Below are 12427 nucleotides of genomic sequence, written 5' to 3'. Positions count from 1 at the left end.
CCTTCATCAGAACCACCGGGAGACCGTGGAAAACGGCAAATTCCTCAATTCCTTCCAGATCAGGGCCTGGGGTGGGGCCCAGGAGCCTGCATTTCCCAGAAATTCTAAGAATGAAAAAACCCTCCCAAGCCTCCATGAAATGACAAAAATCACATTTTCCAGCACGTCAGAGAGCGCACGTGGACTCTTTTCTAGAGCAGCTTTGAGGCAGAACTGTCTTGTTTGCCGTCTGCTAATCAGCAGTTTATCTGAATAACATTTGAGCTCAGCTTAACCTGCGCTGCCGGTAAAGCAGCCTTGTAACCAGCCCAACAACCTTTGACCACACTAACAACCTACTTCTGGCATAACTTTTGGGTCTAGACCCCTCTTTCTTCTATAAAGGCTCCCTCCTCAAAGCCAAATAGTAGTAGTCAAAATAATAGTAATCAACATTGCATTTTATCGGTTGAGCCTCTATGACACTCAAGGCATTGGGCCTTATTAATTTTATTTTTTTATTTTTAAACAATTATTTTGAAGTATAGTTGATTTACAATGTTGTGTTAATTTCTGCTCTACAGCAAAGTGATTACGTTATACATATATATATACATTCTTTTTCATATTCTTTTCCATTATGGTTTATCATAGGCTATTATTTTTAAGTTTTTTTTTTGATGTGGACCATTTTTAAAGTTTTTATTGAATTTGTTACAGTATTGCTTCTGTTTTATGTTTTGCTTTTTGGCCACGAGACGTGTGGGATCTTAGCTCCCCGACCAGAGATCGAACCCACACCCCCTGCACTGGAAGGGGAAGCCTTAACCACTGGACCACCAGGGAAGTTCCTATCACAGGATATTGAATATAGTTCCCTGTGCTATATACAGTAGGACCTTGTTGTTTATCCATTCTACATATAATAGTTTGTATCTGCTAATCTCAAAATCCCAACCCACTGGGCCTTATTAATTTCCAAAACTCTATGAAGTGGTTCTATTTTACCCCCATCCCCTCCGCAGTGCACACACTTAGGAGATGAGGAAACTGAGTCTCAGAGAAATTCAGCACCTGCCGGAATCTCACAGCTCTCAAGTGGCAACTGGGTTTTGAAGCCTGAGATGCTGATTCTGAAGCACGGTTATCTCTCCGCATCTAAGTGTGATCCAAGGCTGCCTTTCTTTGTGGCTAAGAGATGCAGTTCTAAACAAAAAGCTCCTTTGTTCTGGAGCAGCTTTATTTTTAAAGATTAGTAGCTTACAGCACACACATTCTGTGAACATAAATAGAGTGTGTCATTGGCTGGCACTGGGGGAGATTGCCGAGGGAATCAGTAGCATGGACAGGTGCACAGGGTCCGCTCGGGGAGGGAAAGGCCACAGCAGGAGCTATGGGAGTCCCCTGCCCTGGATAACGCAGCCACCAGTCCCCTCGTGGTCTTTGAAGTTTCTGAATTCAGTCCCGGAAAATGATGTAGAAGTTCCCGGAGGGCATTTCCAGCCTTTAGCATAACTGTTAAATCAGGAAAGTTTGCTTTCCATATTCCCACTTCCCTTTTCCCTGGAAAGGCACCAGGCAAACACAAACACAGTCTACTAACTAAAGTGACACTGGCTTAATGGAATGTCCTTGTTCCCACCGGGTTCCCCAATCCTGGGGACCTTGATTTTTAAGGGAGGATAGTGTTTGTGGCAAGTGAAGCTTTGAGGATGGAATTTTAAATAAGGGACAGCTGTTTAGGCACCTCAATTCACCTTCTCAGTGGAGGTGGGAGTTGCAGTGAGCAGGGGCCGCTAGGATGGAAAGATCCCAGGACCTCGGGTCAAGTCCCAGCTCTGCCACTCACTGGCTGGTCATCTCGAGCTGGTAAATAGTAATACGTGGTGACAGTACTGCTGACACTGTGAAGTGCTTACTCTGTGAGAGCATTATTGTGCAGCACCCTTCCTGAGTTGGGTTTTCGTTAGAGCTTACAAGCGTCCATGAAGGAGGCATGTGTGTTCTCACTTCGGGGAAGAGAAAACCGAGGCTCAGGGCCAGTGAGCCATTTGTCAAAGCCACGTGGCTGAGGAAGTGGCAAAGCCGTGACTCCTACAGCTTCTCTGACCCCAGAGCCAGGCTCTGAAGCCCAGTGTCGCACAGCGCCCTCCTTTCTGCCCAGTTCCCTCAGCTGTTCCCCAGGGTGGTTCTGAGGTTCAGATGAAATAGTACCTGTGGATGTACTTTGGGAAAACAAAGTGCAGTCCCACGTAAGGTGCCGGTGCCCCAGCTTCACGTAACGCCAGCTGGCAGCTGCGATGCTGCCACGTCCCAAGAGCCAAAAGCAGGATGGCTGCAGGCATCACCATGCGTCTTTGGAATCTCAGTGTGGTAGAAAAGTCACTTCCCAACATAGCTGTGGAAATGTGGCTGAAGAGCATTCCCAGGGCATGTTGTTATTTGCACAGCACTGCAGTTCAGACGTGGGGCCCTCCCCAGGCGACAACGGAGTCCTGCTCCCAGGGCCTTACCTACGGGGCAGGGAGCAGGACCAGGCCGCTCAGCTGAAACACGTGAACATATCACTTTGCTGTGGCCACAGGCAGGTGTGTAGCTGGAGAGGCGAGGCTGGCATGACCTGAATGGCCGGATGAGTGGCATACAACCTCACTGTGTCAGACTGTGTTCTAGGCACAGGCGGATAAGACAGACCCAGCCTACTCGTGAGCGAACATACATTCTAGTAGGGGGGAGACAGACAACACACAAATAAATAAAAATAGGATTTGAGAGTGTGAAGTGCTATGAAGATAATGAAACAGGGTGACATGATAAAGAGGGATGGGAAGATGGGGTCGAAGAGGGTGATCAGAGAAGGAGGTGCCCTTGAGCCAAGACCTGAGGGAATCGAAGGAGCCAACCCGGTGACGAGCTGGGGCCACTGCCTTCTGGGTGGAAAGAATGTCACATGCCAAGGCCCTGGGGCAGGAGCAAGCTTGCCATTTTCTACAGGAGTGGAAAGGAAGCGTCTGTGGCCGTAGGGGTGTGAGCGAGGCTGCGGGTGGTGGGAGGTGACGTTGTGGAGGCTGGTGGGGAACAGATCATGGGGACCTTACAGGCCATGGCTTTGTTTAGAAATGCGTTGTGGGAGTTCCCTGGCGGTCCAGTGGTTAGGACTCAGCGCTTTCACTGCCAGGGCTCAGGTTCGATATCTGGTCATGGAACTAAGATCCTACAAGCTGTGGGGCGCGGCCAAAAAAAAAAAATAATAGAGAAAAGAAATGCTTTGCGGCTGAAGGTACATTTCAGGTCATGCTTTCAAGGAGAGCAGCAGGTCATTCTTACGGTGGCTGGGAAGAAAGAGCTCTGAAGGGGCCAATAAACGGAGACACTGTTCAGAAAGCAAACCAGGAACTGGGCCGTGTGGGGAAGGCCCCTTGGTAATTCCCCATCTGCTGCTTCTTCCTGCCCCACAGCACCTTGCCCATAGGGAGGAAGGGGAAGTGCCCGAGCTCGCTCTACATGGCCTGGCTGGAGACGCTGTCCCAGGACCTCAGACCTCCGGTCATCCTGATCCGAGGAAACCAGGAAAACGTACTCACCTTTTACTGCCAGTAATTCTGGGCTTGGCTGTGCCTGCCCAAAGCCAGGGTGCAGGGGGTGCCCGCCTGTCCACGGGGACAGGACACATGCCCATTGCACTTTTAGTGGTAGCATCTGATGATCTGATGGAAGAAGCTGGTAGATTTCCAAATTTCAGCTGGACCCCACTCCCATCAGACAAGTCCTCTGGGCTTTGTTTTTCTGGGCTGGAGAAGTAGCAGGTGGAGCTGATTGGAAAACTCTCTGGTGGATTCATATTCCTTTTAAGTTTTCTTTTGCTCTTAATTACAACAAATTAAGATTTCAATCTTTGATTTGTATACAAATTTGAGTCAGAGTGCTGAGTGTGAATTTTGGCCGTTTCTACAGACCTTTCCTGGGAGCACCCCCTAAACACACCTCCCCCCTCCAATATCAGGAGAGTGGGCACCCCACCTACAGCACTTACAGGGGGAATATGGGGCTCATTGAGCCTCCATAACAATGCAAATTTATTTAACCACCTCTCACTTCCTTTGCTTTCAATAGCATGTCTTCAGTGTTTTGGTTGGTTCTTTGGTAGACCGGGACTTTCAAACATTTTCAGAGTGCAACCCACAGTAAGAAATCTGTTTTACATTGAGGTTTGGAACAAACACAGTGAAACTGAAGTGTCACAAATCAATCCTTATCCTTACTATGAGTGATGCACTTTGGTAGTTTCTATTCTTTCTATTTCTTGTTCTCCTTTTAATGTTGGTTGCAATCCACTAAATTGAGTTTGGGATCCACTAATGGGTGCTGACTCATGATTTGAAAAATACAGTTTAGACTTTCCTCTGTGCCCTGTGTTTTTCTATACAACAGGGAGTTCATCTAGTTGGAGAAAGGCCATGGTGGGCATCACTGCCATTTTCCCCAGCTCATCCCACAGGGAAGGAAAGGGAACCAACAAAAACACCAGGAGGAGGGGTATGGATGGTGGGTGTGTCAGGAAAGAGCTTCAAAGGAGGGGCATGGTTTAGGGAGTCTCATGCAGGAGTGTTAAATTTCAGGTTTGGTTGGGGGTGCAGGTTTGGTGGGTGAGGAATGGGGAAGCAGAGAGGTGGGTGTAAAGATGGCAGCGTTGGGCAAAGAATCAGAAAGGTCCAAACCCAGCCCAAGGGTGGAGGGGAGGACAGGGAGGAGGAACCACCAGTATGAGATGGAAACAGAGTAAGTAGCAGAGGGGCTGCAGTGCGGGGAACGTAAGATGGGGCTCAGAGAAGAGAGAGAACCTGGGGGAGACGAACCTTGCTCAGGTAAGTGTGTTCAGGTTACTGTGGATGAAACCCCCCCAGAGTGTTTGCACCATCACCTGGGATGCAGGAGCAGCATGTACATTAAGATATGTCCAATGCTGGTGAGTGAGGCTCTCTGAAAGGGCATTTCAGCTCAGACGTACCCAAGCAGCATAAAGGTGAGCTGTTGGGGGATTCCACTGGCTGAGCCTTCTTCCAATAGCACTGGGGTGGCCAAGGAACCAGGCATCTCTGGGTCTGGTTGACCCCCTCCAAGTGCACTGAAGCACCCACTTAGTCATGAAGGCGAAAGTCTCTTTCTTGGGGTTGGGACTCAGAGGACTTTAGTGTTCGTCCCACTGCAGAGACCAAGGCCCTGGGTTCCCAGGAGGCCTTTGCTGAGGGAGCCAGAGCTCCTGGCTGAGCTCCTGAAGGACGGAGAGGGGGCTGCCTCTGAGCCGTTCGGTGGACCTGGAACAACTCCAACTCCAGATAAGGCAAAGGCTCCATCAGGGAATGCTTGCCTTTCTAGAGCCACATGGAAAACCATTTCCTGGCAAACAGGTGCTCCCTCTTCTGACCTCAGGGAGACACTGATCCAAGAACAGAGAATGCTTTGCCTTTGGGAATTAAAAAAAAAAAAGATTCACCATGTTGGAAACCAAATTTTGAACAATGATAATAGCTTTGTTTAAAAAAAAAAAAAGGCTTTGGGGACTTCCCTGGTGGTGCAGTCGTTAAGAATCCGCCTGCCCATGCAGGGGACACGGGTTCGATGCCTGGTCTGGGAAGAGCCCACATGCCACAGAGCAACTAAGCTTGTGAGCTACAACTACTGAGCCTGTGTGCCACAGCTACTGAAGCCCGTGTGCCTAGAGCCCGTGCTCCGCAACAAGAGAAGCCACCACAATGAGAAGCCCATGAACCACAGTGAAGAGTAGCCCCCCACTCTCCACAATTAGAGAAAAGCGCACACACAGCAACGAAGACCCAATGCAGCCGAAAATAAATAAATAAATAAATAAATAAATTATTTTTCAAAAGCCTTGGACTCCCCTGGTGGCGCAGTGGTTAAGAACCCGCCTGCCAATGCAGGGGACACGGGTTCGAGCTCTGGTCTGGGAAGATCCCACATGCCGCAGAGCAACTAAGCCCCTGTGCCACAACTACTGAGCCTGCGTTCTAGAGCCCACAAGCCACAACTACTGAGTCCATGTGTCACAACTACTGAAACCCGCATGCCTAGAGCCCGTGCTCCGCAACAAGAGAAGCCACGGCAATGAGAAGCCCATGCACCACAATGAAGAGCAGCCCCCGCTCGCCACAACTAGAGAAAGCCCGCATGCAGCAACAAAGACCCAATGCAGCCAAAAATAAATTTAATTAATTAATTAATTAAAAAAATTTTTTTAAAGCCTTGAGTTAACAGTAAGGTGAAAAACAATGAAATGAATAAAAATACATTTATTCAGTCAACAGAATTCATTTGTTTTGGAACACACTGTGTTTCAACTATGCTGAGTGTTATGAAAAAACTGTGTTGCTTTTTCCAACCCTGGATTGAACTTTGTGCTGAGCTTCCACTGGTTCTGTAGGTCATATTGCCAGATTTCCACATGGACATTTACAGGAGCCACTTATTTTCCCTTTGCTTCTTACATGTGTTTGTAGACACACAAGGAACCTGTTTTCTTCAGTCTTTTTTTTTTTTTTTTTTTGGTGGCCGTGCCGCGCAGTATGCAGAATCTTAGTTCCCCAACCAGGGATCGAACCCATGACTCCTGCAGTGGGAGCACAGAGTCTTAATCACTGGACCACCAGGGAAGTCCCTTTAGTCTTTTTAAAAGTCTCCCAGAATTTTCAATCTTGCCTCAACCCGAGGGGCGGAGAGATTGAGTGGAAAGAGCCACAGCATGGCCACCAAGGAACCTGGACTTGAGTTTCTGTCTCCCCCCAAAACTGGCTTGTGACCTCAGCTATGCCCCCTTAACCTCTCTGAGCTTCGGTCTGTGAAATGAGAGAATTGGACCAAAGCATGTGTCACCAGCCAGCTGGCCTGCTGCTGACTGTGCTTTGGCCCACGCGTGGTTGATCAAAGTTGTGGAAGTGAGGGGAGGGGTTGGGGGGAGGACATATTCTTCAGTCCCCCCCACTTGGCCCACCACTTCCTGCTGCCCTATTGTGTGCTCAGAGGCTCTGAAGGCCCTCCAAGTCATTGTTGGGCATATTGGGCCCTGAGAGGGTACGAGATTTTGGTCTACAGTGTGTGTGTGTCTTTCTCTGCTTTTGGATGAGTAGATACTCCACATCAGTGAGTAGTCCACCCTTGCACTGTGCATGGAAAGCCACAGAGAGCTGGGTCATCAGAGCTGGGACCCAGCCCCCACCAGCAGCCACAACAGCCACTGCAGAAGGGACTCCTCATTTATCTCCCCCAGGATCCACTGCTCAGATAGCTCCTGATTTTCCCCTTGACATTTCAGCCTCCAGATTTCATATCCTCTTTCAGTTCCTGCCCAGACTTGTCGTGGCTTTGACGTAAGTACAGCAGCGCCTGTTTTCCACCAGATAGGCTCTCTGAGCTCCGCCTCCCAGGCAGAGAGCCGCAGGTCTCATTAGAGCATGGAGAGCCCCATTTGGACTGAATTCCCTTTTACACACCTGCCTGGCCTCTCGTGTGGCTAGGAGGGAGAGGTGGGTTTCACAGGGAAGAGAACAGCTGGAACGTTCCAGAAGAACCACCTGGCTGGGAGGCCCCCAAGCACATGCAAAACAGCCAGGTTTCACTTGTAGATGTGTATAGCTCAGGATATCAGAAAATACATACTGCCCACTTCAAAAGTGTTTACAGAAACGGGGCCCAGGAAAGCCCAGCCACTGGCTTCATTGTTAATTGCACACTTGAAGTGAGGGTCAACCTTCTGACAAGCATGACATGAGCGCCCCTTCCTGAAAGGGAGCCACAAAAAACTCAGTTTCTAAAAATACCACGTGGTAGAGCGTTAAGAAGAACCACCTGGCTGGGAGGCCGAAGAGCAGAACGTCATGTGGACGAAAGACGGTGGCAAGAAAGGACAAGTGGTTTTCATTTTCTCATAGGAGAGTTACAAAATAAAACACTCTAAGGATGCAAAAGAGGGAGCAAACACTAAGGTCAAGGGAATTAAGAAACTCTCTCTAGAGAAAATGGTATTTAAAATAGGTTTGAACAGTTGATAGGATTCTATAGACAGAAATGGGAGCTGGGATTGGGAGAAGGTAACCCAAGTGGCAGGATGCCTTGAGCAAGGACCAGAGTAAGAACAGCTTACTAGGTGTGTTTGGAGAACAAGAAATAAACCAGTCTTCCTGGTGTATGAGGGATGCGTACCCGGGGAGAATAAGACTGAGAAGGTTGTAGTGTGCCAGGCCCCCACTGAGAGGCTGAGGAGCTCAGGACTGACTCAGGGGCGCTGGAGAGCCACTGAAAGGGAAGGGGTGATGGGAGCCTGAGGAAGCTTGGCCAGACAGGAGATGAAGGAGGCTGGAGGAGAAAAGGCAGGGCACCCAGAGAGGAGGCTGTGCAGAATTGCAAAGGCAAGTCAGCAAGTCTCAAGACTCTGAGAGAGGCGAAGAGCAGGGAAAAGAGGAGGAAGAATAGTATCTTCCAGAACTGGGAATTGCCTGGATGTATGTGTGGAAGGAGCAGGGCCCCAGGAGTTGAGCCTGGGCAGCTGTAAGAATAAACAAACCATGTAATATGGAGGGCGAGGTAATAGGCTTTCTGCTGGAGAAAATGAACAACAAGGTGGGTTTGGTTTTGGACACTTTAAGTATGAAGACATCCCAGTGGTCAGAATTGTGGTCCCGGAGCTCAGGAAGAGGTCAGGGTGTCCACTGTTAGCCTGACACTGTAAGAACAGAGACCATCCGTAGATTTGGGAGTCAACACTAAAAGACAGGAAATCGAAGTCATACCTTGGGTGAGATCACCAAGAAAGAAAGGAAAGAGAATGGAGAGGGCTGGAGGCTGGACCTTGAGAAGGGCTACATTTAGGGGTAGGAGGAAGAATAGGCAGCCAGCAAAGCAGCCTAGAAAAGATCATTGGTGAGGCAGGAGGAAAACCCAGGTAACCAAGGGCCTTAGAGGGTACCAGAGAAGAGATTGAAAAAGCATAGAATCGTCAACCCTCATGGCAGCCGACTGCAGAAGTGAAGCCGCTGCTGAATTGCAGTTCTGGGAATCACTGGGAGCCTTACAGAGAATAATTTGGTAAGGTGGTGGTTCAGGTACCAGAGATTGAGGAATACTTGGTGGAGGGGAAAGGAAAGCAGCAGCCATGCACATTGACCTGTGCTTCAAGTAACCCAGCAATGGAGAGAAAAATAAGGAAAATAAGGGGAGAAAAAATAAGGTGGAAACTTGGAGGAGACTCCAGGGAAAGCATTTTGATTGTTGTTATCTTAGGGGGTGTATCAGTCAGGATCATGGTAGGCTCTGCTGCAGTAATAAATTACCCACTAAATGTTAGTGGCTTACATGACAAAGATTGATTTCTCTCTTACAAATATTCCTATGCTGGGTAAGCCCTCTTCTCCACCTCAAGACTCAGTGATCCAAACTATTCCCATCTTGGGAGGCTATCACCTCAGCCAGTAGCTTCTAACTCACTGAGGAGGGGAAAAGAGAGTAGGAGGGTCATGCCCTGGCTTTCAGATGCTTCAGCTCAGAAGTGACCTGTTACTTCCACTCAAAGTCCATTAGCCAAGTAAGTCACATGGCACCACCTCCCTGCAAGAGTCTAGAAAACTGGGGGGAACATGTGAGTAGTCATCGAGCAATCAATGTCTCTGTTACAGGTGGGAGTGATAAAGAGAGATCTGGGTGTATGTATAGGTCTGAGGGGAAAGATTTAAGATGCAATGAAGAGAATAATTGATGAAGAGGTAGTAATGGTGAATCAGTAAAACGTGGCAGAAACTTTGCCAAGCAGCAGGGAAGGCATAGCTGATCTCTGTTAGTCCAAGGGTGCAAAATTCTCAGGACACCTGCCCTGGTGCCTTTCTCTGGCAGGTCTCCCGAGCACCAGGTCAGAAAGCAAATGTGTAGAATGCAGGGGACACGTTCCCCAGTGATGGGGCTGGCCAAGCAAGAAGGATGGAAGGCCAAGGCACGAGGAATTCAAGGAGAATGACCAAAGTACATGAAAATGGCTGACCACGAGCTCCAAGATGGATGGAGACACCGGAAGTGAGCTGCAAGAGTTGAGAAGACTTGAGGGACTGGTAGCAGGAGGACAAAAAGTATGCTCAGTGGGAACGGGAGAGAGGGAGACAGAGAAGAACACAGGGTAGTTTGTGGTCAGTATGTGTGCATTTCAAAGTTTGAGATTCTGCAGGAGGTAAACTTGTTTTTATTTTATTTTATTTTTTTAAATTTTGGACTGTATCGGGTCTTCGTTCCTGTGCACAGGCTTTCTCTAGTGGCGAGCGGGGGTTATTCTTCGTTGCGGTGCACAGGCTTCTCATTGTGGTGGCTTCTCTTGTTTTGGAGCGTGGGCTGTAGGCGTGGGCTTCAGTAGTTGCCGCGCGGGTTCAGTAGTTGTGGCCCGCAAGCTCTAGAGTGCAGGCTCATAGTTGTGGCGCATGGGCTTAGTTGCTCCACGGCATGTAGGATCTTCCCAGACCAGGGCTCCAACCCATGTCCCCTGCATTGGCAGGAGGATTCTTAACCACTGCGCCACCAGGGAAGCCCCAGGAGGTAAACATTTTTGAGCAAAATCTAGGGTGTCTATCATTTGCTTGTGAGCTCTATGAAGGTGGCAGTTGGGATGAAACTTTTAGTTACTGGATGGTAGGAAGACCAGGGCCGGGGCAGCTGGAGGGTATTCACGGCATGTTTCCCAGCTGGCATGGTGGTATTTCAACATCTTAACTGCTGAAATGGCTGAGTGAGTGCATATCAGCCCTGATTGTGACCACATCGCCTCATCTTTGCACCCCAGCATCCATCACAGGGCTTAGCACAGAGTAGGCACTCAATAAATGTTTGTCAAATGAATGAATGAATGGCAAAGGAATGGATTATGCCAATGAGCAGTGGGAGCAGAGCAGAGATAAATGTAAGTAGAACCGAATGAAAGGGAGTATGATCTGGAAGCTGGAATTATTAAGATGGGGAAGGGATGGAAGGGAAGCTTGTGATCTTGGAAGAGAGCCCTAGAGGTCAAGAGATTGTACTTGCAGTCAGGTAAGCCTTCCGGTGAGAAGTGGCTGCTAAGATGCACACCAGCCTAGAAGCAACAATGGGGAGGAGGAGGGGGAGACAGGGCTGCCTGCAACGGGAGATGTTCAAGGGTCCTGTCTTGGAGAAAGGTAGGGTTGGTTAACATAAGGAGGTTTGGGGAATTAGGGCAAGGTGCAGGGGGAGGGGGCCAGAGCTTGTTTACAAAGAACCAGACCAGCAGGTGACATCTTGCTGACCTGAGTGATTGATGTAGGCCTGGGGCAGGGAAAGCTGATGGAACCAGGGCAGAGATAAGAGGGGAATGAGTGGAGATGTTTGTTATGGGATGGGAAAGGAAAAGTCCAGAGTTGAATGGGAGGGCTGAGCAAGGGAATTCATGGAGGAAAGTAACAAGTCCCACCATTTTAACAAGAATATTGCTATAGCTATCTCTGTAGTCTTAAGCATCTTTGCCTAAGTGCTAGGTCTAGTCTGAAACCAGCTTGGGGAAGCTGGGGGTTTTGCTAGAGAAAAAAGAAAGAAACTAACACACAGTCAAAATTTTATTTAGAGTACAGGAAAGATTCTGTATTTATGAAAAGGTACTATAAAACTTAAGATGAATAAATATGGGTTTTTTCTTTCTTTTTTTTTTTTTGCGGTACACGGGCCTCTCACTGTTGTGGCCTCTCCTGTTGCGGAGCACAGGCTCCGGATGCGCAGGCTCAGCGGCCATGGCTCACAGGCCCAGCTGCTCCGCAGCATGTGGGATCTTCCTGGACCGGGGCATGAACCTGTGTCCCCTGTGTCGGCAGGCGGACTCTCAACCACTGCGCCACGAGGGAAGCCCTTTTCTTTTCTTTCTAAAGTAAAATGCTGGACTACAATCAGAATATTTAGAAGAGGGCTGGACTGGCACCTGTGATGGGGAAGTGAGGGCTTTTGAGGTTTCCTGGGCCTCAGAGTTCAGCCATGATCCTGCCCAGGATGCAGGCCTGAAGAGTAGGGCCCACCTGAGTGGTGTTTGCCCTGGAACCAAACCCAAGCAACCAGGAGAGTCATAAACCTGGAGCTGGCTGCACCTGCAGTCTAGAGAAGCGCCAAGCATGGGCTCTGTGAGAGAGGTTATTAAATCAAGCAGAAACCACCCATTTATCTACCCCGTCCTTTTTGCAGTAATTGGAAGGATTTTTGTTGTCCGGTGGCGGTTATTTTATTTGGGTTCCTCCCTCCATTGGAGGAAAGGCTGTGAGATAGCATTCAACAGGAAAGAGGGAACCAAGTAGGACTTCTGATTTTTTCAACTGTATAATATAAAATTCACCTCATAGTATCAATAGCACTATTTACAATAGCCAAGACATGGAAGCAACCTAAATGTCCATCGACAGATGAATGG

At 48.7% G+C, this 12427-nt stretch overlaps 1 protein-coding gene across 6 annotated transcripts in view; it reads left to right on the top strand.

Annotated features, from left to right (window-relative positions):
- SLC12A3 (solute carrier family 12 member 3) overlaps positions 1–3579 on the top strand; it is a gene marked incomplete at both ends in the record, with an annotated part of 39376 nt that extends 35797 nt beyond the window's left edge. For all 6 annotated transcript variants that reach the window (XM_079722904.1, XM_079722902.1, XM_079722900.1 and 3 more), the window contains one exon: positions 3438–3579. In XM_079722904.1, the coding sequence (XP_079579030.1) occupies positions 3438–3579 (142 nt within the window). The remainder of the gene's footprint in view (positions 1–3437) is intronic.
- Between the last annotated feature and the right edge of the window lie 8848 nt (positions 3580–12427).

The sequence above is a fragment of the Hyperoodon ampullatus genome (genome assembly GCF_949752795.1).
Source record: "Hyperoodon ampullatus genome assembly, chromosome: 18".
NCBI classification, from domain to species: domain Eukaryota; kingdom Metazoa; phylum Chordata; class Mammalia; order Artiodactyla; family Ziphiidae; genus Hyperoodon; species Hyperoodon ampullatus.
This window is presented reverse-complemented; position numbering and strand designations above follow the sequence as displayed.